This window comes from Xenopus laevis, chromosome 3S (genome assembly GCF_017654675.1).
Source record: "Xenopus laevis strain J_2021 chromosome 3S, Xenopus_laevis_v10.1, whole genome shotgun sequence".
NCBI classification, from domain to species: domain Eukaryota; kingdom Metazoa; phylum Chordata; class Amphibia; order Anura; family Pipidae; genus Xenopus; species Xenopus laevis.
Genome location: NC_054376.1, coordinates 24946772 through 24974522, shown reverse-complemented (window position 1 = coordinate 24974522; position 27751 = coordinate 24946772). Strand labels below are relative to the sequence as shown.

The window sequence follows — 27751 nt, the reverse complement described above, 5'->3', positions numbered from 1 at the left end:
GAAATGGCATGTTCGAGAGATCACGCGTTTCGCACACACTTACCACTGAGTATATTTACATATAGGTTATTAAGGCAAATAGTAAAAATTTCAAAAGTCGCATACATTTGAATATTCCTTTTGAAATGATATAACTAAGAACAGTTAGAGTTATCTGGGGGTTACTTATTATGGGAGGTCTTAGGGTTATCGGGATGATTTATTATGGGAGACGTTGGGACTCTATGGGGTCCTTATAAGAATTTCAGTGGCCTTAAGGCTCCTCATAGGCTTCACAGGCATCCTCATTTTAATAACACAGATACAATATAAATGAATAGATGTCATTTTTTATTTCATCACAAAACAAGTCAATCTTTACTCAAATTAGGTCAGGCCAATTCAACCCTTCAGCCATAGTGCCAACAATCTGATCAGCAGAGGGACCAGTGTAATGCACTTATTGAGGAACAATCTAAGGATCAAAGTGGTCCTTAACCAACCATGGTTTCCACCGCAACTATATTTGAATGGGCCTGTTTGTTTTGGTTTTATATGTTGGATCAATTGGGTCAGTAAAAGCCAAACTGCCACATTCTATATGGCAGTGTCGTGCACACAGTCTGTTATAATGAGGAGGGGATGAGGTGCACCCTTACCTGCACATGACCTCGTGTGTAAGCAGCACCCTGCACATCTCCGGGTTCTTGTTCTGTCCTTCATAAGCTATTGGCTAGAGAAGCAAAGAGAACAATGAGTATGATCCAATGTCCTGACCCTTCCAAAGCATCTACATCCTGCTCCTTATACTGGTTTCAGTTTAGCCCCAAAATTTCACATCCATAGCCAATCAGCTATTGCAGAGCTGCCATCAGAAATCGTGGGCACTTAGTACTACTTAGCAGGGCTTTCACAACCCAAGGAGCTTTAGTTATTTGTTAAGTGCCCTTGTGTGCTCCCTGGGCGTTGGCCCCATCAAATTAATAGAATGGGGGGCCGCCTAAAGTTAATGTGAAAAACAAAATTCCACCTTGCCCACGCCCCCTGTCCACTGCATTCCCAAGGAAACCCCACCCCCATCACGTTCCACAAATTGTGACTTCAGAGGCAACATACTTAGGCAGTGGTTGGTACATATCACTGCTGAGTTTATAAAAAAGGATCTTGAACTTTTTAATGTGCCCCTGGCTACAAACCCACAAGGCAGTGAGAAGTCAATAACAACTGCTTTGCTATGTGGTGGATCACATGACAACGCCCATGGTACTACTGTTGATCCAGAAGAAGGCAGAAGAAAGGAGACACCTGTGTATATGGGTCACTGACTCCATACCAATGTTACCATGGGGGGGGGTAACATGGGCTTACCTGCTTTGTCACAGAGTCGATAAGCCTTACGTAGAAATCCTGCTCAGTCCGAACACCTGGGGAAAGACCAATCTGCAGTCAGTTGAGGGGACTGAGGTTGGGTAATGGGGACCATTCCCCTACAATCCCACCAAGGCCTGTTATATAAAATGTGCCATTCACTATCATATGCTTCAGGTGTAACTGGCTACATGAAATGGACTGTATAAATAAAGCCTCAGAACCCTTGTCAGGGGTGATGCTCCCTCATATTCTGCCTTGCCCTAGCAGTGCAGTAATTGTAGGGGCGCAGCAGGGGACACGAAGCTGGATGAGGACTCACCATTGCTGTACAGGAGCTGCAGTTTGTAGTGTGTCCCATTATTGGTTTTCTCTGTGCTGAACTCCTAAAGGATAGAAACAGAAACAGTTTATCAGGGTTCAAGTGCTTCATCAGCTAATATAGATATTCTCTTATGTCCATTATCATGGCTGCAAATGCTCGCTCACCTTTTCATTCTCCACAAAGTCCACAAAGGCCGTGCGCTCAATCTCTATCGGTTGCCCCTGTCGGTCATACAGGGCCAGCACGAAATGGAAGAAGTTGGATTTCCGCAGGTTGGGTGGAGGCTGCTTCTCAAAGTGAGCCCGGGACACTGCCACCCCACTGCAAGAGAAAGAAACAGCATGTGCTGTATGAGAATTGGCACTGCAAAGTTCCCTCCCCACTGCAGGAGATACCACCATGTACTGTTATAAACATCACAGTGTTGTTTCTTTTTGCCCTCTCTGTTTCTCTCCCCACTATGAAGTGCACAGGGCTCTGTTAATATGCATGTGCTGTACTTATTCCCAATGCAAAACACAATATCCCCCACTATTTACACTGCTGTGCAATGCCCTGTAGTGGTGAGCGAATTTATCCGCCAGCCATGGATTCGCAGTGAAATTCTGAATTTCAGCATGTGCAAAACTTTCCACAAAACTGCGGAACGCACATTAGGGCTCATTTATCAACACTGGGCAAATTTGCCCATGGACAGTTACCTATAGCAACCAATCAGTGATTAGCTTTTTAAAGCCAGCTGCAAGTAGAACAATGAATGCAGTAATTTGATTGGTTGCCATGGGTTACTGCCCATGGGCAAATTTGCCCAGTGTTGATAAATGACCGCATTGACTTTTAACGATTTGGACAAAAAAGTCACCATAAGAAAAAACGCCCATTGACTTTAATGCATTATGACAAAAGTCCGCGATAAGAAAGAAACGCCCATTGAATTTAATGCACTAAGACCAAACAAAAGTCGCCATAAGAAAAAACGCCCATTGACTGTAATGCATAAGGACAAAACAAGTCACCATAAGAAAAAACACCCATTGACTTGAATGGATTTGAAGTGAGAAAAATTGTCGTGTGTAAAAACGCCCATTGACTTCAATGTGTTTGGTGAAATGTTTCTCAGTTTTGCACATTTTTCGTCTAAACGAAATGGGACAGATTCGTTCATCACTAATGCCCTGTCCTACTGGCCAATGCACAAGGTGCTTCTAAGTAGGCAAGTACTGCAGAATGCTCTGCTTCTCAACCACTACAAATATTACAATTGTTGTATGCACTGCCTTGTGCTTCCCCCTACTGCAAAAGATAAAATGATATGCACTGTACAGTGTTCTGCCTCACTGGTTCCCCATCACACATACACTGTTATATTCCCTGCACAATGCATTCTACATCTCCCACAATAAACCCAGTAACGTTACTGTACTGACTGCATGAGTGCAAGAGATAAAAGCCAATACTCAATGCTCCCCACAGTCTACAAGACCACTACACTTCTCCCACACCACAAGCATTAATGGAAATGTTATTTAATATAAATGTAACCTTTGCATCTCCCATACAGCAGATCTGCACCACTACATTCACTTCACAGTACAGGAATGGCATCTGTTATCTGGAAACCTGTTATCCAGAAAGCTTTGAATTACGGGATGGCCATCTCCCATAGACTCCAATTTAATGAATTAAGATTAATTTTTTAAAAATTATTTTCTTTGTATTTGTACTAATAAAACAGTACCTCTAGCCCTTGATTCCAACTAAGATACAGTATGGAATCCGTTATCCAGAAACTCGTTATACAGAAAGTTAGACTCATAATAATCAAATAATCAAAATTTTAAAAAATGATTTGCATTTACGATGTGATAATAAAACTGATACAATCTAACATATTATTAATCCTTATTGTAAGCAAAACCAGCCTGTTGGGTTTATTTAATGCTTGCATAATTTTCTAGTAGACTTAAAGTATGGAGAAATCCAGTATCCGGAAAACCCCAGGTCCAGAGCATTCTTGATAGCAGGTCCCATACCTGCATAATGAATATATTGTTGGCAAACAACCCTGTTGGGTTTAATCAATGTAACGAGAGAGAAGATAGATAGATAGATAGATAGATAGATAGATAGATAGATAGATAGATAGATAGATGATAGATAGATAGATAGATAGATAGATAGATAGATAGATAGATAGATAGATAGACATATGATAGATGATAGATAGAGAGATAGATAGATAGATAGATAGATAGATAGATAGATAGATAGATAGATAGATAGATAGATAGATAGATAGATAGATAGATAGATAGATTATAGATAGATGATAGATAGATAGATAGATAGATAGATAGATAGATAGATAGATAGATAGATAGATAGATAGATAGATGATAGATAGATGATAGATAGATAGATAGATAGATAGATAGATAGATAGATAGATAGATAGATAGATAGATTAGATAGATGATAGACAGACATACTGTATGATAGATAGACAGATGACACAGAGAGAGATCGATAGATTAAATTAGTTTATATGTATCACTAGATATACGTAATTAATCTCACCACTGTTTTCCTACCCTGACATTTTAAGATCTCTAATACATCTGGAACATCTTCAAGAAATATAAATATATATGGAAAATTGGTCTGTTTTAATACACAGTGAGGCAGATATTACACTGCCGAGTATCCCGCATCTTGCACTCTCAGCAGATACACTTTAATTTCCTCTGTACAATATCACACCCATGAGATAAAATGTACTGTTATATACACTGTGCATTATCAAAGTCTCATCTTGCAGCAGGATTTTCACTATAATGTTGTACAGGTATGGGACCTGTTATCCAGAATGCTCTGGACCTGGGGGGTTTTCCGGATAACAGATTCTATAATATCTTAAGTTTACTAAAAATCATTTAAACATTAATTAAACCCAATAGGCTGGTTTTAATACCAAGAAGGATTAATTATGTCGTTTGCATCAAGTACAAGGTAAATGTTTTACTATTACAGAGAAATAGGAAATCATTTTTAAAAATGTGGATTATTTGGATAAAATAGAGTCTATGTGAGATGGCATTTCCATAATTCTGAGCTTCATGGATAACTAGTTTCTGGACAATGGATCCCTTACCTGTACAGTATGTATAGTGCTTAGCCCTCCTGCCCCATATAATATATTCATACATCTCCTGTACATATAGTCTTTATTTCAACTTTATACTTATTTATACTTATTTATTCTTAGCACATTACAGAAACATTTATGATGCCTAGCAAAATAAGCTGTAATATGCTAAGTACAATATAAGAGTCCCCCTCCTTTTCCCTTACTGTCAGACATAAAATGATTTAAAGGCAAAGTTCACATTAAAGCGAACATTTATTATTGTTTGGACAGAAGTAAACCATGTAAACACATGCATTTTGTTTTATGTTGGTGCATGTTTCCCTTACTGATATCATTGTTTTCTGTCTACAAAGCTGGACTGTTATTATTTTATTACTGATGTTTCATATTGTTTCCTCTTCTCTTCTCCATTCTGTTATTCCAACTCTACACGGCGGCTACAGGCACTGACCACTGCAGCCAGATAGTAGTTTCGATACGACACCCTACGGGCCCTAAACAAACTAGTTTAATAATTCCACAACCACTAAATAAAAATTGCACTGGTTTTAGATCCCACTTAAGGTATGGCAGATTTCCCCTTGAAATTTTCTATCAACAAATATTGTTTGCAGCTTTGTGACTGAGTGAGATAAAATACCGTAATGTTACTGATTCCCCCGGTGTAAGAGAATCTTTGCTTTATGCCTCAAATATGCACCTCCCTGCATGATATTCAATACTTTTATATACACAGCAAAGAATACAATCCACAAGGATTCCATCATTGCAAGAGTTACAGTTACAGCCAAATACACAATATAAATAATATAAAATATACATAATGATACAATTTATACAATGCATTTACCCCCTGCTACTACGCACCTACGAACACTGCGCTACAAGCTGCACTAAATACAGTTAATTTTCCACTATCTAACATGGCTAAATAAACACAGGCAGTCATTTACCCAAATTCATGGGATTCTACCAAATGGTTTTATGCACCACAAGAAAGCAAAATATTCTACTTGGCCCTTACTTTACTAGACACTGTACTAGGTGAAGGAAAATACTGTTACCTACACCAGACTTCAATGTTTTATACCGCCTCCTTACTTTCTTTAATGAAATAGTTAAAAAGTATATAAGGAATCACTCAATTATTTAAATTTTTTGCCCGAGAAAGTCGGATTTTCTGGTGAAAACCCCATAGACCTCGATAACTTCAATTTAAGATAGGGGCTTCTCCCATTGACTTATACAGGACCTCAGCAAGTCTGAGACGGCAGGTTTTCAAATTCTGGCTTTTTGCAGCATCGGAGAACAATAAATCTCAAATTCAAGTTTATTTTCCTCTATGAATTCGAGTTTTCTGGTGAAAAAAACTAAAATTTTACCATTCAGACCTTAATAAATAACCCCCCCTAAGTGTTTGCTGAGCGCAAAACATGTAAGGCTATCTCCATGTGTTCCTAAATCAGCTGCAACTTGATTTTATATGTCTTTTTAGGAGACTGCTGTTTGAGTGCCTGCTCTGAATCTATACAGCTGAAATGGTAGCACACAGCCTGGGCACCTAATATACACCACTGCCTGACACACACTGCAACTATACACACTGTAACACTATACATACTGCACTGACGCTATTCTGCAATCAAACTTGTGAATATATATTCAAAGGTTTGATATATACAGTGTATATATATATATATATATATATATATATATATATATATATGTGTATATATATATATATATATATATATATATATATATATATATATATATATATGTGTGTGTGTGTATATATATATATATATATATATACAGACACACACACACACTGGGAGTGTCTTCTCAGGAAGAGACAGGCCATAAATCTAGCCAGTGCCCTTGCACAGGTGAACTCAAGTTAAACACAGTTAAAAAGGAAAATTTATTGTCAATGTTTCGGTCCTGTTCTGGACCTTTCTCAAGACATTTCCTTTTTGAAATGTCTTGAGAAAGGTCCAGAAAGGACCGAAACGTTGACAATAAATTTTCCTTTTTAACTGCATTATGAAGTCCTGGAGTGCGTCAATTTTGGGAAACTATTATCTATATGTGACAGCACCCAGGCATGAAGAGAACACTCTATTGGAGTGCACCACAGCTGGAACTATTATATATATATATATATATATATATATATATATATATATATATATATATATATATATATATATATATATATATATATATACTATACTACCACCATATTGCAAGGATACAGGCAGTAATGCTCTCTACTGAACTTACAGTACCAGCATAGATACACATTAACAATAAAACTATTTCCACACTATTTAAAGATAAAGCTACTACAATACTCCTGTACATTACACTAGCAATACTCTAAACAATGTATAAACTAACTGGCTTCTACACAACAAGGATACAGGTGCTGTAATACTCATGTGCCTTACAGTAGCAATATTCTACTTCTACATGGCATGGATGTGGGTAGTGTGATACTCTGTACAGCGCTCTATCAGTACTCTGCAAGGATCTCTGTAAACTAGTCATATATATAAGTATAGGGGAACTTGTACATTAATATTCTGCACACAACCCTACTGTCGCTTGTATAGATACCTATAAGCTTTAATACAAACTGGAATGTGGAGTTTAGAGACAGTCGTACCCTCTGTGCTCCTGTACCCACAATCACTCTGGAATAGTTTAATATGTGCCGCCACTGAACAATACTCCTGAACTGCTGTAATAAATACCTACCCTTTGTACAGCAATGATAACTACCCTAACAGTGACACCTAACCAGTGTTTAATCATGTTCTTGTCCCAAATCCTCCCTATAACCATATCCCAAACTACAGGGCCTGGTGAGTTACTTTACAAACAGATGCTGATATCAACCCCTGTGTGCTATACAAGCACTGCTATACTCGCAGGAACTATACAGCAAGTTATTCACAACTGCTCATAGTTCTATGAATTATACAGCCACAGTACTGTTAGTCTGGTTTACACCAGGTGTACTCTCATACTCCCCCATAAATGTATTTTACACTGTATAGTTATATAATCCCTACAGATAAACTTATGTTTATATAAACTCTGCCAGGTTAGTTGTCACTCTACTTTACAGTTGTAGTATCTAAACTTGCAGGACACTTAACCAAGTCATATCCTTATATTGCATTATATGTACCAAAGCACACACATCACTCCTTTAAACTATACAGCCAGTGTACCAAATGACTAGTATTTACTGTCTTGTAAACTATACAGTCACTGTACCAAGGCATCCATAAAAACCTTATATTAGCAATACACTCAGTGCAGCAAGTGACAGATGCAGACCCTTATACAAACTTTAGAGGCACTGTAGGAAGGCAACCTATTCCCCCTTCTTATATGCCCTGTACATACACTCTGTACCAAAAATTGGGTACCTCAAAATATATCTACACCCCTGTACCAAAATGCTTATGCCTAGTGTTTCTAAAGAGTAGCTGCATCAGTCTGTTTGATACTGGCTCACCAGCCAAATCAGGTTTCTTTACAGATATCTCCTTGGGCTTATGATGGCCGTTTATTTGTAGCCCATACACAGCCACTGCCCCGGGATCTGAGTCGGAGCCTCTGGAGCCTGTGCGTCCCTGCGCTCAATGCGCGTTTGTCGGCGCTGCGCTTCCATTGCGGAATCTCCATTTTTTTTTTTAGTTTTTTTATAGGCGCACATGACAAATTGTTCAGTCGCAAATGCATTTAAAGTTTTTGAGCCACAAGTCATGTTCCTATACCATGTGACCCTTCAGGGCAAATAGACCTACCCCCAAGCCATACTCTGGGTGGCCTACTGTTTCCTAATGACAATAATAACTGCTAAAGGTGCCAAGCGCGCACAGCTGGAGATTTATAGCTTCGAAAAAGCAGCAACGTGAAATAAATTGTGCGATCCGCCGAAACGTTGTACAAACAGTCTGCTCGTTCCATCCTCTTATAACATGGAAGCACTCTATGCAACTAATCCATTATATACCCAGCGCGTTCGACTTTATGTCTATTTGTATTTGCAGTAGACCCGTCAGAAGAAGTGTAAAGCCTCATCATAGGTAAGTCTCGTATTTAAGCTTTTAGCTACAATAAGCAGCGATGTAACAGGTCCCTTTATTCGAGGAATATTCGTCTATTTGTGGCATACAGAGGGCACGTGGGTGCAGAGATGTATTTATTCTCACACATTTATTTGGTGTGTGTGTGAGTTTGGTTTGGCACACAGGGGATACAATACAATTCATTACAGAATACAGATAATATATATATAAAATTGTTTCAAGTGCGGGCACTGTAACCAAACGATCGAGATATAAGAAATAATGAAAGAGAGAGACGAAAGGAAAGATTGAAAAAAGAAAGAAAGAAAGAAAGATAAAGAGAGGGAGAGAAAGAAAGAAAGAAAGAAAGAAAGAAAGAAAGAAAGAAAGAAAGAAAGAAAGAAAGAGAAAATGAATGAAAGAAAGAGAGACAGAGAGAGAAATAATGAAAGAAAGAGAGACAGAGAGAGAAAAAAAGAAATGAAAGAAAGAAAGAGAGAGAGAGAGCGAGAGAGATAGAAAGTGAGAGAAAGGGAGAGAGAGAGAGAGAGAGAGAGAGAGAGAGAGAGAGAGAAAGAAAGAAAGAAAGAAAGAAAGAAAGAAAGAAAGATTAACAGTAAATAGAGACTGCTATACACAAATCTGTATATATAGCTGCACCAAAACCATTTGACATTTTCTTTAAAGTTTTTTTTGGTGAACAAGCAGCAGAATCATTAACTTCTCTATCTGGAAATAGCGCAGAATCCAGTGTCCCGAGCGATACTATAGTCCAACATGGGGAGAGACTGAGGGTAAAACTGACCTATGGAAACTTATTATCAGCAGCTCCAAACTGTAAATAAACTCACTCAATTCCACCAATTTGGAACTTTCCCCTCAAGCTGAACCCATGGCAGATCCAGAGTCTTCCGAGAGAGTAGAAAAGGTAGATCATTCTGGTTAACCTTTGGAAATGTGGAAATACCCCAAATTCACACTTGTAATTCCCGGGAAATCATTAAGTTTTAATAGTGAGGTTTTACACTGAGGCACATCAGGTAAAAATAGCTTTGTACGAACCCAAAATTAAAAATGACTAAGATGAATTAAAAGTGAAGATGCGTTTCATACATTTATATCTCAAGTTACATCCCTCGTATATAGTATATATATATAGTATACAAGTGAGAATATCAAGGTAATCTCTATATAGATCTATAAATATATATATATACACTCAGTTATTTATAGGAAGATTTGGCACTATATATATATACATAAATATTATTAAATATTAAATATAATTGCTTAGAGGAGTCTGTGCGGCACAGACAGTCCTGTATGTTCAGGTCACATAATATATGTGTAAGGTATATATTAATAGTGACACATATATGAGAATAATGATATAGGAGGAGAGGGAAGCAGTTAGGCGCCTATAATGGGGTGTCTGTATGTCGGAGAGTCTGCACGTAGAGCAGCAGGAGAATAAGGAGACAGACTATGTGGGCGCTATAATGTCCGTGTAGGGGGCGGCGGTGGGGGGCACTGCCAGAACCTTCTGAATTTCGGCCACTCTTTGCTGCTGTTTCTCCTACTAATGGTGGGAAGCCCAGGTCATTGCCGTTCCCCTTATGGACGTACTCTCTTTGCCCTGTGTATCACCCAATGATCTCATGCAACTCATACATTGCAACTCATACTCCAAGTGCCGGCAATACAATATCAATTTATTCCGACACACACAGATTGAGGGCAGTAACACAAGCACACAGCATTTCTACATACACACACAGAATACTAGGCACATATAGACAGAGTAGGTGCAGAAGAAGACACACACATACATATATACACACCTGTATATACACACACACAGACAAATACTTATATATATATAAGCTCAGGCACAAATGACAGAGTGCAAGCTCTGAGGCTCAGGCTATAAGCCGAGGGTTATTGCAGGCACTGTTGTGCTGGTACCGGTCACAGTGACATTTATTGGATGGGGGTAAAAGTCACTGGCAGTAAAGTCGCGGCACATATCGCATGCAGAGCAGTATTAGTAGTAGAGCCGGCAGCCAGAGAAGTTGGGGCGCAGGCCATGCGGAGATCCAGGCGCTACACTGGGTACAGTGCGGGGTCATTTGCGCTTAGCACTACATCAGGGCACTGAGACTGGCGCAGGCTGACCCTCTATTCTCCCCTACTGGGCTTCTGGGCTTGGATAGACACATTAGAAAGTTGATCACTAGGGCCCCTAAGCTGGGCAAGCTTCTTACCTCTGAGCTGCCACCTTGGCATCCACTACTCCAACATTCCTAACCCAGGACCGGATTGGATCCATTCCAACTCCCAGCGCTTTGTCTCTCAAGGCAGTTCCTGCTCTTCCCAAAGTCTCCTGGACCCCAAACATTGAGCGCTGGCTCACAAATTCTGGGGAGGTTCCACTAGCCTCCAAATACAGTCCCTGTGCCCCTCCTGTGCCACCTGCTCCTCAACAACAGGCTGAGCCAGGACCATGTAACTCTCTGCTTGCACTGAAGCAGCTTCTGCAAAGGAACATGAATGAGCCCCCCGGGGAGGAGGGGTCTGCTGTGCATCGGGCTTCTGATTGGTCGGCTGCCTGTCCAAGTCTCTACCCACAGGCTGAAGGTTTAACTCTCAATGCCCCAGGCAGCATCAGCATCACCTTGTAGTGAAAACATTAAGCAGCCTGTGTTTGTTTGCATTTGTCCCAATCAGTGTCCTGTTCAGGGATTCAGGAGTCATTTTCCTATAGGGCTCTAGCCTTATACATATACTCACTGCTGGGAATTAGGAATTCTTTGTGTCACCCCCCCAACACACCTATTTGGCACCCAAAAAGTTAATTTCATGCTCACTATAATACAATAAAAATAGTGTGTTCAATTGCAAGCTCTTCTGCCCAGGGGACATGTTCTTTATATATTCATGTATAGGTTGTTATGGTGCTCCAGTCTGTTCTCATTACTTCAAACAATTGCAGGGTTTTCCATAATGTCTCACTAGAGTATCAGAGGGGCCCCATGTCAGATGGACCCCCCAGCTGTTGTTGAACTACATGTTTTTATATGACAATAGCTGGAGTATTGATGTTTTACATCTGATATATGTTTAATATTTCCACTCCTTAGACTGCGGGTCCCAGCCCTCCTGCATTGCTAGGGCCCACCTTCTTTAGTAACTGCGTCCATGTGCAAGAGGTTATTGAAGCATTATATAAATAACAGTGTTTCCATATACAATAGAGACCAGTACAATCCTAATCACCAGCAGCCACTGACCCATGACCTACTCTTTAGACCCCAAACCTGCATTTTACTCACTACTCGACCTGGAACTACATTACCCACAATCCAACCTGTGACCTGACCAATATAAGTGGCACTAGCTAAGGGCGTGAAACAGGCTGGAAGAGAGGTGCCAATTACCCCCATTGCACTGCAGATGTAAAACTCCAGCTAAGGATAAACTACAAGTCTCAGAATCCCCTGACTGTGAAATTATAGGAACTATTAGGAATATTAGGAACAGTAACACAACTTCAGCAGGAAAGCAGCAGAGTGGGCATCCCTGGTACACACTATTATAATAGGAAATACAAAGCACACTTTATTGTACATAATTCAGTTACCTATCCCATGAATTGTTACCTGTATAAAAATGTTTGATCTCTACCTGTAGATACTGGCTACATTTTCTCTTTAAAAGTGTGTATATATAGTATGTACAGCACTGAGTATAATGCACAGCTGGGTTCTCCCTGACTCTCCAGCTGTCACTTAATTCATTAATTCAGTGGTATTGGCCAGATTGCTAACCAGGAAATATATGGCACAATTAGCATGCAGCTTCATGTTCAGGCATGATTTCCTTTGTGTTTGGTTCATTTTACTAGGTCTGCCCATTTCACAATAACACCATATTTAATCATAAATAATACCCCATAGTTATTCAAGTAAGATTACAGGCACTTCAAGTTTCCTTGGGGATCAGTCACTGTGGGAATGGCCCTAGCATAATGGTTCCCAACCTGTGGGCTGACCCCCTCCAAGGAAGACTGAAGCATTACTCTACTACTACTATAGACTCTTTCCTTAGTATACCTGCTATCCCACAGCCACACTCCCTTCCCAGAGACTATTATCCCACTGCTACTATAGGCACATCTCTCCCTACTATACCTGCTATCCCAGAGTCCCTTTCCAGAGACTATTATACCCACTGCTACTATAGGCACCATCTCTCCCAACTATACCTGCTATCCCACAGCCACACTTCCTTCCCAGAGACTATTATCCAACTGCTACTATAGGCACATCTCTCCCTACTATACCTGCTATCCCACAGTCCCTTCCCAGAGACTATTATCCCCACTGCTACTATAGGCATCATCTCTCCCTACTATACCTGCTATCCCACAGTCACACTCCCTTCCCAGAGACTATTATCCCACTGCTACTATAGGCACCATCTCTCCCTACTATACCTGCTATCCCACAGCCACAGTCCCTTCCCAGAGACTATTATCCCACTGTTACTATAGACACCATCTCTCCCTACTATACCTGCTATCCCACAGTCCCTTCCCAGAGACTATTATCCCCACTGCTACTATAGGCACCATCTCTCCCAACTATACCTGCTATCCCACAGCCACACTTCCTTCCCAGAGACTATTATCCAACTGCTACTATAGACACATCTCTCCCTACTATACCTGCTATCCCACAGTCCCTTCCCAGAGACTATTATCCCCACTGCTACTATAGGCATCATCTCTCCCTACTATACCTGCTATCCCACAGTCACACTCCCTTCCCAGAGACTATTATCCCACTGCTACTATAGGCACCATCTCTCCCTACTATACCTGCTATCCCACAGCCACAGTCCCTTCCCAGAGACTATTATCCCACTGTTACTATAGACACCATCTCTCCCTACTATACCTGCTATCCCACAGTCCCTTCCCAGAGACTATTATCCCCACTGCTACTATAGGCACCATCTCTCCCAACTATACCTGCTATCCCACAGCCACACTTCCTTCCCAGAGACTATTATCCAACTGCTACTATAGACACATCTCTCCCTACTATACCTGCTATCCCACAGTCCCTTCCCAGAGACTATTATCCCCACTGCTACTATAGGCATCATCTCTCCCTACTATACCTGCTATCCCACAGTCACACTCCCTTCCCAGAGACTATTATCCCACAGCTACTATAGGCACCATCTCTCCCTACTATACCTGCTATCCCACAGCCGCAGTCCCTTTCCAGAGACTATTATCCCACTGTTACTATAGGCACCATCTCTCCCTACTATACCTGCTATCCCACAGTCCCTGCCCAGAGACTATTATCCCACTGCTAATATAGGCACCAGTGCACAGATTTCGTACAGTTGTGACAAATGCATTGTTAATTATCCATTTAACATGCAGCTTTTAATTGTTGCTGCTTTTAAAAGGCCATTGTACAACCCTATTCATAAGTGAAAAATGTTACTTCACCACAGCTTATCCTTTTGTTAGGGCTGCGCACAAAAATGTCATTATGGATCTTAAAACCACATAGTAGATGTGTCCATGCACAATACATGAACTCTTAGCTGGGCTAATATTTCCAGGGTTTGTGGAAACATGTAATATATATGTATGTAACCAATTAGACAAACTCTTAATTTCCCAAATGTACAGTAGATTTAATTGAGTCTCTGCTTTTTGGAGGAAGTATAAATGTGAATGTGATGGATGATACTTATGGTGAAGGGGATGGAGAGAGTGGAATTTTCTCTAATCTCTGCACTTGATCTGCTCACTAACAATATAATAGAGAATTATCACACCTCCCCTTCCAAAGTGGGTCTGGGTCATTTTAATGAGATCTCTTTATAATCCATGTATCCATAGCTATGTCTATCTCTCCCTCTCTTATATATATATATATATATATATATAGTGAATAAAGTACCCCCTCTTGTAAAATATAAGGATATTATTAGTTACCGAGGAGTTTCATGACCATATAAAAACACGAGGCCGAAGGCCGAGTGTTTTTATACAGGTCATGGAACTCCGAGGTAACTTCTAATATCCTCATATTTTACAACTGGGGGTACTTTATTTATTATAATACACAAATTTTAGTGAGTCATGTGACAGAAATGACATCACTACTCACCGTTTATAACTGATGACATCACTACTCACCGTTTATAAGGATATAATTTACAGGATATTCATGGCTTTTGTGTATTATATATATATATATATATATATATATATATATATATATATATATATATATATATATATATATATATATATATATATATATATCATGTATTATATGATATATATATATATATATATATATATATCATGTAACTATATTTCTATTATATCTCATAATGTATGCAGTTGAGTCCTCTTCCTGGTCCCTCATCTTTTTCTTGGGCCTTTGTATAGATCTGTCCCAAAATCTATAACCTCGGCTTCCGAGCAGATTTCAAGACAATTAATGCAAATCTGCTGTGAGACACCATCTGCCATTAGAGGAATCAGCTGGCCCCTTTAACCCCTTCTCTGTGTGCAACACCCATTCTCTTTGTGACACCGGGTGTCTGTCTTTAAGCTTGCCTTTCCCCTGACAGCCCTCCCCTGAAAGGGGTTAATCTCCCGGTAACCTAACCCTTAAAAGCCTCGGGGCAAAAGCAAAACAGAAATTTAGAGGGCAAAGGGGACATTTATTAGAGTCTCTTGACTTTTAACACAAGAAAAATACTTTGTAAACAATATTTACCTTGTTTGTCTCAATTGGCAGCAGAGCCTGCGGCCCCTATAAGCAGAGCAGCGCAATAGAGAAGCAGGTCCAGCATCAACAGCCTTCAGGGGGAAAGGATAAATGCTAATATACTGTTCTGCTACTCCTACATCTATATAGCAGGGTGACGGTTCTAACAATGGTTTACGTATCTGTAATGTCACACTGAGCAGATCAGACTTTTCCAGAGAAATGGCCATTCACTTTATTGGTAACGAGTCCCTGACACTTCCATTAAGGTAAATAGAACATGGCAAGAACAGTATGCAGTGCTCATTGGCATTTTTCTGCTGGTAGAGGATCTGTTCAGAGTGACATTAGCCTAAATTTGTAGATGGATGGGCAAAGAATGGAGGTTTGAGCCCACCAAAATACCATACATCAGAATTATTAGAACTCGTGGGCTAAACTCCATGAGAGATTTTGATCAGATTTTGTAGTTCAGATTTTATCTGGTTTTGCCATGAACTGCATGCAACTCCATGCAACTGCACACAACAGCACGAGAATTGTAGGAGTCTACGAAATCTGATCCCCCAATTTTCTAGAAAGTAAAGTCGGATCAGATAAAATTGGATGGTGTCGTTTGTTCTTGCATCAACATCCGATATTCAATGTATTTTAATGGGGGGAAAAAGTTGGTCAGACACCATCAGATTTTATCTTGTCGGATGCAGCATAAAGTGTTTGCATCGAACAGTTGTATTGCATCGGATGGAAAATTGTCCATGTCCGCAGAAGGGGGCAAGAGGGGGCAGTTGCCCCACCCTGACTTCTCCAGTTTGTTCCAAGAAATTGTTTGCAAATCTAATTCCCAACAACACAAAACATTTTTATACTTCCCACCCCATGGCAAGTCTTAATTATGTTATCTCCTGCATTGTCATGAATAGGTTCATCTTCAGTGGGATGCTCTGAATCCGCTATTTGGGATTGCCCGAATTCCTGAATCCTTGATGAAAGATTCGGCCATATACCTAACCAAATCCGAATCCTAATTTGCATATGAATATGTTTGCAAATTAGGGGCAGCAAAGGAAAAAGTGGAAAAAAATCTTCTTTTGTGATGAAAAGTCACGTGATTTCCCAACCCGTCCCTAATTTACATATGCAAATTAGGATTCAGATTTGGTTCGGCCAGGCACAAGGATTTAGCCGAATCAGAATCCTGCTGAAAAAGGCAGAATCCTGAACTGAATCCTGGATTTGGTGCATCCCTTGATGCTACCCTATGTGATATTGGCTTACTTGCCCCCCGCTGGAAAGTTTTCTGCAAACACCCATGTACACATCAGATGTTTGCATCAGTCCTATTATATTTTGACCCCCGTGACTACATCTGACTCGGATGCGTTTTTGCCGATCCAACACCATCCGACAAAAGCACTCCTGTTGTATAGCCCTAAATGAACTAATTCTGGTGCCAAATGCTATAGGAAATGATTAGATTCTCTGGATGTTCTCATCATCCTTGTTTCCACCTGAATTCTCCTATTACTCCAGGGTAACTGGATCCGCTGGTACTAGCTGCTCTAAATGAATGTGATACCCGGCCTGACAGACTTATTCTTACTTAGCCTTACTTATAGCATCTGTCTGGCAGCTCCAGATACTACACTCCTGCTGCACCCACAATCCATCCTCAGTGTCCTGTATAGTCCCCGGCCTGATCACTCAGCTGTAAATTCCCCCTCTCTAAGTTATCCCTGCTTAAACTGGCTCCAAAATCACTGGCAGAACAACAGGATATATAGTAGAGAGCCATATGTCACAGAATCCAGGAATACAATACACAGACAAAAGAATGTATTGCATTAAGGCTAAGGTCGGACGGTTGACTTTCTCCACTCTTCCTGCAATGATTTCATAGGGAAAAAAAGAACATTTATATACGTATGCTTAAAAATGGGGCTTATTGATGTGATAAATGAAAAATTGCAGCCTAGTGATGTGACCACTGAAAGTTGCGTATTTTAAAAAGTAAACAATGGTAGAAGTCATCATGGAGTTTTGTGGGCAGTGTATATATATATATATATATATATATATATATTTTTTTTTTTTTTTTTTTAGTGCAACAGCTGTAGCTGTAGGCTTGGCACAAACCTACTGCAATAGCATTAAAATGAAGAAGAATGCTGTGCCCCTATGGGAGACAGCAGATTCAGTCAAATTTGGGTACAGGCTGTAGGTGGGTAGGAGCAGGCTGGCTCACCTGGCACAGCACAGGAATGTTAAAAGGGGAAGCAGAAACTGAGCAATAATATAAATGAATGCAAAATAAAAAATAGCGTACAGGGCCCATTAACTTCTATTGTCCTACTGCATTCTGGTGATACTTTCTGCCTGCTGCCACAAGTGGTGTAACTAAACATAACTGGGTCTCTTGCTTTTTCTGGACCCCCAAACCATGGCGAAGTTAACCTGTTTCTCAGCCATATAGAGGAAAACCCAATTAGCAGAGCACCCATAAGGACCTCGGTATGGTAGAACAGCTGTCTGTAAGGGTGAACAAATAGAGGCATGGGCCCTGGGTCCCACTTATATTGGGATCTGGCAGAGCAGCAAGTACACAGAATGGAGGAACAGTGGGTATATTGGATGGACACAGCAGGGCAAGAAGGTTACAGTAACTGTCATTGCTGCTCAGCCTTAAGCTCTTCAATTTATAAAGAGGTTAGAGGTTTAAGGGAGTTGGAGATTTATATATATTTATTTATTAATCCTTAATAACGGTCGAAACGTTGAATGCAGCATAAAGTAAAATAAAGACAAAGCAAATCTGGAGTGCTGGTTCCTCTTCTTGATTATATACACATCTATTAACCGTGCACCCAGGAAGCAAGGAGTAAAGGTGGCCATACACGGAGAGATCCTCCCGTTTGGTGATCGGGGAAGCCCGTTGGGGGGGCCCGTACACGGGCCAATAAGCTGCCGACTCGGTCTGTCGGCAGCTTTTATCGGTCCGTGAATGGCCACCTTTAGACATTTTACAGGCAGACACCTGATCATTTACAGGCAGAACCATGGCAAAATATCCATCTGGTTAGTATTTTAAACCTCTTTATTTCACAAATAATAACATTCATAGAGGGAAAAAAACTGTTTTTGGGAACATCAGGACTTCATTTTGATGTAAAATCCAGGAAAACATTACTTAAAATCAGGGAAATGCACCCATTGAAATGCATTATAAATTGCTGGGACCGCAAATAAAAAATGTAAAATGCGGGAAAACTTAAAATCAGGATACTTAAAAATCGAGGTTTCACTGTATGTATATAGCATTAATTAAATGTTCCCTACAAAGTCTGTTTTGCCTTCTAAAGTTGACTTTGTACATGTACCCCAAGCAGCTGCTGGGTCTGCTGTCTCTTTTGTTATAGATGAATTCCCCCCTCCCAAGCTGACCCTGCAGATGCACAACTAGAGCAACTCCCTGCTTTCTAAGTAACCAGTCACACGTGTGACAGTCTGCCCCTGCTGGACACTCCTGATAGTGCAGACTGACTGCGCAGCTTGTAGTTTTCCAGTGCCTGGAAATTCTTTCTGATTGGGGTGCTTGCACTGAGAGCCCCCTGCTGGGTAACTCATGTCAGTGTGGCCTGGTCCTCCCATTTCCTCCCATACTCCAGAAACATACAGGCAGGTCAATTGGATATAACTGACCCTAGTGTGTGTTATTGTGATAAGAGACCTTAGATTTTATGTTCCACTGGGGCACTGACTAATGGCAATGGTTTGTAATCTTTGTAAAGAGCCACAGAATATGTCAGTGCTGAATAAATAAATAAAATAAATGCATCCAATAAAAGGAAGCTTTTGGCTTGTATGAAGTGAAACCCCTGCACCCGCTGTCTCGTTTAACCCATTGTGCTGCCAAGTCTATTGCCACAGTGGGTTAAAAACTCTGCTCCATCTCCCAGGAGAGTCTAATAAAGTGCCAAGCGCTGAGATCATCCCCAGGGCCCCCCTGCCGCTGTACACAAGAAATAACAGGCAGATTTATTCCTATCTCCCAGCACTCTGTATCATGTTATCTCCTTTCATCTCTATATCTGATGCTCTTCACACAATTATATCTCTCTAATTCCCTTGTCTTTTCATTGCCTGTCAGTCCCAAATTACCACCCACCAAAGTCTTTCTCCTCTCTTCCTACTTCTACCCCCCAGGCTTTTTCTCCCCCACCCCCAGAAAGAAAATGAGTGTCACAGCCACTTTATGAATGAAATTTCCCATTATTGGACCAAACCATGTGTTACAGTGAAAGAAATATTGAGCCAGTTATAAGGGGTGATATGAGATCACATCTGTCCCCCAAATCATTATACTGTCCACCTCTGCTCTGCGTGTTTCTGCCCCTCCCTCCTACCCCCCATATGGCTATTGTCCTATTGCGACTCAATAAAATGCCTTTTAACTGCTGGAGAGCTTCTGTGTCCACAACATGACAGGGATGTTCTACGTATAGAAATAAATCCCTCAGCATCCCCAGGCAGGTTCTGGGAGCTGTACAATAACAACTAAACAAGAGCAAGGAGAGAATATCATCTCCCAAGTCACAGCAAGTGTGTCGTTTGCAAACGAAAGATGTTGCAGATGCTCCGATGTGTCATTGAGCTTAGAGGATGAAATGGTGGCATCAGGGAAGTGTATAATTAGCCAGGCAATGCAAAACAACATGGCAGCTCCCACCCATGTTCATGAATGAAAAATTGCACACAGTGGTGCACACTGCCCCTTTTAGGTCTCAAAATTGTTCTTGCACATGAATTCTGGTCATCCTATGCAAAGTGTTATTTCTGCAGAGCAGTAATCCCCAACCTGTGTCTCTTGAGCAAAATGTTCACCAATCCTTTGGATGTTGCTCCCGCAGAGGCTTTTTTTTGTTATTTATTATTGGGGCAAATTTTAGTTACATTAAAGGAGAAGGAAAGGTAATTTTTTAAACCTATGTTTAAATGTTGCTTGGGTGCTCCCCTCCTGAACCGCATTACTTTCGCTGCCCAATTCGTTCTCCTTCACTCACACCGTCCCGTTGAAGTTTCTTTTCTAAACTTTGCGGCCGCCATGTTAGCAGAGTGCGCGTCACGTCCTGTGTATTCCTGTCTGAACTGCGCATGCATTGAATTTAGTCAAACGATGACGTTGCCTTGTACCTCTTGACCTCAGTATCGCTGCTCGAATGGGGGAAGAAAAGGATATTGTACGCATGCGCAGGGCTTGCCAAATTTTTACTGCGCATCTGCGAACCCTATTAGAACAGATTTGGACGGATTTTCTTTTCTATGCACCTTACAAAGATTTTGACAACTGTCTTGGATTACAGAAAGAGGGGAAAATGTATAGAGCAAGGAATCCTGTTAGTATCTCTCCATTTTGTGGGCAATCTATACAACTTTATTTGTATTTTACCTTTCCTTCTCCTTTAAAATCAGGTACAGCCAAACAGAGTCTCCTATAGGCTGCCAGTCCACATAGGGGCTACCAATATCCAATCACAGCCCTTGTTTGGCACTCCCAGGAACTTTTTTCATGCTTGTTTTGCTCTTTTACATTTGAATGTGGCTCATGTGTAACAAAATTGGGGACCCCTGCTCTAGACAAACAATAGGATACTTGTTGTCCCCTCCTCCTGGGCTACTAATAAATGTAGTAAGCGACACCCAAAATTATCCCTTGTGCCATAAACCTTAAGGGTTCAAGCACACAGGCAGATTCAGGGGGATTTACTGCCTTCCCCCTGCCTGCTATAATAAGAAAACGCCAGCGCTAATGCACTCGCTGCGCTTCGATTTCCGAAGTTTTCCTCGTGAGGCAACTTCGGGTGTTTGAACCCTTAGGGTCAGTCCACACGAGCAGATTGGGGGAGATTAGTCGCCCGAAGTTTCCTCATGAGGCAACTTCGGGCGACTTTGAAAAGCGAAGCGCTGTGTGTGAATTGCCGCAGGGGATTTTCATTTTAGCTGGCGGAGGGCAGGGGGAAGGCAGTTCGGGGGGGCTGACGCCTCGATGGGGTGACTAATCTCCCTGAATCTGCTCATGTGGACTGACCCTTAGGTCCAGAGTTAGCAATGCATTCTTCTCAACCTGCTCAGGACTCCGAAGAGGACTATTTTTGCAAGAGGGCCTGGTTCTAGAGCTCTGTCTGACCCTTTGGTAACCGGAAAGCATCTAATATGGTTCCCTTGATATCCATAGAGGGGGAAAGATCTGAAATCTGTACTGAAACGCAGGTGAGAAACCATGGAGGTGAGATTTCCTTACTTTATTTCATTTCACTGAATTTCCCATATAGCTCGGACAATTTGTTACATTTTTATGAGTTTCTCAGTCATCTTGCCAAAAACAAATTCTTCCGCCTCCCGTAGGAAATATTGGTTTTCTCCATTTCTGGAGCAGAGAAAACATTTTGTACAAATTTTGGTTGCAATATAGAATAGTCGTATTCTTTAAGAAATAAGCCAAAATAATCCAATGTGGTTGAAGCAGAAAAACTTTGCCAATTGCATATTTTCTGTCATCTTACAGTTTACAGTATATAGTTGCTCTATACAAATAACAAGATATTTTAAGGATTTATAGAAATAATAAAAATATGAAATTTCACAAAAAAAAAAAAATCATCCATTTTCTGTTGGCAAGTAGGGCCCCTGTGCTAGTGTTGTAAATGTTTCTAAAACAATCCAAAGTGGTGGAAGTGAAAAAAAAAATATCAGTCTGTACGAATATTAAAACTTTGGCAAAAAAAAAAATCTATTCTACTTTTCTATTGTGTAATAAGTAGGGCCGTTGTGTTTATTAGGAATGTTTCCAAAGTAATCCAAAGGGGTTTAAGTAGAAAAGCTTTGCCAATTCGATTTTTCTGTGATTTTTAGGCTCTATAGGTATATTAATAAAAGAACATTTGACCAAAAAATTGGAAATTATTCTGACCATTGACATGTAGGGTCCCTGTGTGGATCTTTTGAATGTTTCCTAAACAAGACAAAGTGGTTGAAGGCGAACAGCATTGCAAATTAGACCTTTTCTGTGATTTCTTTTTTTTAATCTTTACATTTGTTTAAAAAAATATTTGACAAAAAAAATTAAGTTTGCCTATTCTGACTGTTGATAATTAGGGTCCCTGTGTTGATCAGATAAATGTTTCCAAAAAAATTTTGGTTGAAGGAGAAAAGCTTTGCATTTTAGACATTTTCTGTGATTTTTAGGATCTTTACATATATTAAAAAACAGGACATTTGACTAAAAATGTAAATTTGCCTATACTGACTGTTGATAATTAGGATCCCTGTGTTGATCTTATAAATGTTTCCAAAACAATTAAAAGTGGTTGAAGGAGAAAAGCTTTGCATTTTAGATGTTTTTTTGTGATTTTTAGGATCTTTACATGTATTATAACCAGGAAATTTGACAATAAATTGGAAATCTGCTTATTCTGACTGTTGCTAAATAGGTCCCTGTGTTAGTTGGTGTAAAAAAGCTTTAAAAATCTTAATGGAATATGAAAAATAAGAAACTTGGCAAATAATCCTGTTTATTGACATATACTGACATTCAATGTGATTTCAATCATTTAGGATTTGTATGAAATGTAATAAGAAGGGCCCCCATGCTGATTATGAATGTTTGAAGTAAAAAAACAAAAGGTGAAAATTTAAGGTTGCCACTTTTTTTTTGTTGTTGCAAAAACAGGCATGGGGCGGACCAGTAACATATAGAGCGGGCCTGTGACTTTGGGGACAGGCTGGTGATTTCCGGGGCGGAGCAGGTGGCATGGAGAAGAGGTTGGGTGACATCAGGGGCGGGTCTAATGACGTGGCGATCAGCCATTGGCTGATTGCCATGTCATTCACTTTAATGTCCTATCTGGATTTCCAAATTAGAAAATGTTAGGAACTTTACACCCGGGCAGCCCTTCCAAAAACCGGGCTGTCCGGATGAAATCTATTCTGGTAATTAGGGGCCGTGCATAATTTATCTTATGAATGTTTACAAAACTACCCAATTTGCTTGTAGAAGAAAATCTCTATAATTTAGAGCTTTTCTGTGATTGCTATTTTCAGGATTTGGAGACAAAAATAACACCAGTTTCCCCTACTGTGTCGGTTCATAAGCAGGGCACATTGATGCAGTTGTTGGAATGATGTGGGATTCTCAGCAGTGTGATTATTGTGTAAATCTCACCCGTTTGTTAGTGAGTCGCTTTCTTTCCCGGCCCTCAGGCTCCAAACATATTATTGTTCCCATATAGAATACGCACAAGTTCACACTGCACTATACACACAGATCAACACGGGTCATATCTTCAAGTGCACGCAGCTTTTCATCGATTTCTCCAGGGATGTCACCGCACTGCTGTATTTCCATAGACTGGATCTCAGGCTAAGGATGCCTGGTTTGGTCCCATATTGATCCGTCTGAAAATTTCATAAGCAGCCTCAGAAATCCATACTTCTAGAAAGGAATCCTTAGAGAAACAAGGACGCAGATTTTCTCATCTGATAATGAATGCAGAATTCTGTGCGTTTCTGGTTTGTGCATTCATTTGATGCTAATTTATACACTCATTGGCTTTATAGATAGATTTCTCCTTATAAAAAACACACACACATTGAGGCTTATGCATTGCTTCATGCTGACCATTTTTCTAGATTTTGTGAGAATGAAAAATGGATCAGACCAATTTCTGGAAATCCATTTGTGGGAAAATGGTTTGATTAAGTTTGCAGTGGTCCAAATGGTCTTTACAACTTTTTCCCACATCACTGGTCATAGGCTTAAAGGGAACACTACCCTTTTCTAATGAGTATCTGCTTCAAGGTTTTTCTGCCACCTACTCAGTCTTACTAACCAAGCTCCCCAGAATATGTCCCCTTTCACCATACCTGCGGGAAAAATGCAGTGCAACACATTAGAGTTGGCAGAAGCCATCTTTGGTTGTGTCTCATTTGGTGCACAATTAGCCAACCTAATTGAGTAGTGATGAGCGAATCTGTCCCAATTTGCTTAGCCGAAAAATTAACTAAACTCCCAGAAAAAATGCAAAAATTTAAGTTAATGGGCGGCAAAATAATTTTGATGCGCGACACTTTTTACATGCACAACTCTTTTGTTGCAGCTAATTTTTCCGTGGTGAATTTTTGCAGCAGTTTTGTGAAAAAATTTGCAAGTGACGAAGTGACAGAACATTTCCTTACAGTACAGACAGACACATCACGGTATAAGACTCAAGAAGCTCCTTGCCTTGGTAAGAAGCATGAGTTTTTTTGGTTGTTTTTGGTTTAAGACCCATTTCCAACTAGAACAAGCATCAGGGTGGCACAGGTGAAAGTCCTCTTAGGGTCCCTAATGCAGTGGAGAGCTCAGACTGATACAACTTGGAGGGATGGGTGAGTTTTGGGTGGATTGTGGGTGTGGCCAAATATTCTACTCTGATGAACAATTTTTATGTAACTGAGGACTCATTCTACTTTGTTGGCAGGGTTTACCACCGAAGGGGCCCATAGAAGCAGTAGGTTAAAAACACGCCCCTGGGAAGTGGGGCCCCATTATTTTTGATGGTAGCTGAGGTCCCAACATCTTGTCGCACCAACCTGAGTTCATATTAAAGTTACAAATATATGAAAACTTTAAACAAAAGCCCCAATAATTCTAGGAATACCCAGGCAGTAGTTTTTCAGGGGGCCACGAAAAATTGTGTAAAATCAGGGAAATGCCTTATAAATTATATATTGGTGGGACCACACAAAATAGTGTAAAGTGAGGGGGAAACTTAAAATCAGGCTATGAAAAATAGAGGTTTCACTGTAGTCACTGACGTCTCCTGTATAGGTGCAATGGTTTGGGTCTGTGAATGGAGTGCTGGTGGCAGAGCTTTGTCTGCCATTTGAGGGGCCTACTTTGTCATGCTTGTGAGAAGCAGGTGCATCTCAGAGATGGGGTCAGTGTCGGACTGGGATGCCAGGAGCCCACCAGAAAACCTTAGACTGGGGCCACAAGAAAACCTTAGACTGTAGGCCCACTATTCAAACTATGATTCTTCCTCTCCTCACTCAGCCTCTTTATAATCCTAGTCTTTTATATCTACTTAATGTACTCTATTCTTCCATTATTAGGGCTCTTTTTTCCCATAAAGAAATAGGGAATGACCATGTAATAGGCCAAATGGTTAGAAGCAAGAAGGCCACTAACCCCTGGACCCACTGTGAGTTTTCCTGGTATCCCAGTGGGCCAGTTCGACAATGGATGGGGTTAAGTATTGTGTTACATGTTCTTTTGTCCCTACAGGTTCATATATGAGCCCAGGTTTATTTTAAAGTATTAATTAAGTGAGTTTTGCCCTCCTCTCCACCACATAACATTAAAATCATGATGTTTGGATGCCTGAGGATAAACAGAGCACGTTTTAGTAGTACCAGTCATACAAGGTCATACAATTTCTACTGAGTCAGGGTTTGTTTTTTTTATCACACCTAGATTTTTGAGGAGTCTCGTGTTATACACATGAAGTCCTGTCCAGTGATGCCAGTGTTTATGTGTTTGTGAATTAACTCTGCTGGGAGAAGCCATTTTTACAAATTTCTTAGGGAAGGGTGGATGTGCAGGGGGAGGTGGGCAGAGAGGCTGTAGGGCCACCTCACTGTCCTCTGTAAATTTTATCCTGCACGAACCACCTCTGGAAGATCAACTGAGCCTGTTCACAAGCAAGATATTGCTTAAGACATGACATCTCGGGAAGAGAGAACAAATTGTCCTTCCATCAGTGAGGTCAGTCGTTTCTCCAAAAAAAGAATAAAAATATTTCAAAACTTTGGCTGACCTCGGGGTGGAGGAAATGTGGAGGGTCTGCATGGAAGAGATGCTACAAATTCAGATGAAACTGAACAAAAATGAAAGTTCTCCCCATATCCAGTACTCCATGAATGTGCAGCTGTGGATTTATTTGGGAAATCAGGAGGCATTCTGCCCAAATAACTTACTAAACTGGAATTGAAGGGCAGCCATAAATGTTAAAGGGAAAGTGGAAAGTATATTTTCCATCTTTAGCTTCTACTCTGGTTGAGGTTCATTAGACAATAACCCTTATCTCTTACATTAGAGACATCACTGACACAATAAGGAGACTTGATTCCATTTATGGAAGTCACAACATTTTTATTACTTTAATGTAGAAAGATGATATGCAGTACAGTATATCATGTAAAGAGGCTGTAGAAGCTAGAGCACCACAAAGAAGCATTGTGCTGATTTAATATATCAGTAATTAAAACAGAATTGTGTGTGTTTCAATCCCTTTGGAACGAGACATATGGAGGCATTGATTGGAGTGGTCAGTTTGCAATGGATTTGCCTGAATGAGTTCTTCTTATTAAGTATTTATGAAGAGCTGGTATATTTCAGAGAGCTGAAGGGCTACCATATCCCTCCTTCCTGCAGAATTGTTCCATATAATGGAGTATTGTCTCTTGGCTTCATGGTATTTTTCTATAGGTGATCATGCCCAGACTAAGATTTAGATTACTCATTGTCATTATTCATTATATCGTGGTCTAAACAGCCCCACAAAGGATCAATAATAAGCTGAAGGTCTATGGAAGTGTACAGCATCCCTTCTTGCATTTAGCAGAATATTCAGACTTGCCCATCTTACTCTAAAGGAAAGCCATAGGGCCAAAAATATAAAAGTAAAAACAATGTTTTTTGACACATCTCCATTGGGCTTACCCGTTTTGTGCCCAATAGGCCAGCACATGAGAACCTTATTAACTTTACCAATAAATGTTGTTTTTACTTTTATATTTTTGGCGCTGTGGATTCCCTTGAGTGCCGAATGGCCCAGCTTTATCTATCTGCATAATATCAGGGTCTGGGTCTGGTGCACCTGGACCACTGATTCCACTTTGTGAGTTATCCACATTGGTTGTCTGTAGCCGGGGCCGCCATCAGAAATAATGGAGCCTCATACAACAAAAGTTTCACCCACCACCACAGGCCCCACTC

At 40.4% G+C, this 27751-nt stretch overlaps 1 protein-coding gene across 4 annotated transcripts in view; it reads right to left on the bottom strand.

The window, feature by feature from the left end:
* Positions 1 to 11436, bottom strand: part of ebf2.S (EBF transcription factor 2 S homeolog) — a 59799-nt gene extending 48363 nt beyond the window's left edge. For 3 of the 4 annotated variants that reach the window (XM_018254033.2, XM_018254034.2, XM_018254035.2), the window contains exons 1-5: positions 11173 to 11436; positions 1837 to 1993; positions 1670 to 1733; positions 1348 to 1403; positions 639 to 712 (exon numbers count right to left, since the gene is read on the bottom strand). In XM_018254033.2, coding sequence (XP_018109522.1) covers positions 639 to 712; positions 1348 to 1403; positions 1670 to 1733; positions 1837 to 1993; positions 11173 to 11306 — 485 coding nt within the window. In that variant the 5' untranslated portion in view covers positions 11307 to 11436. 4 annotated transcript variants of the gene reach the window in all.
* Positions 11437 to 27751: the final 16315 nt, after the last annotated feature.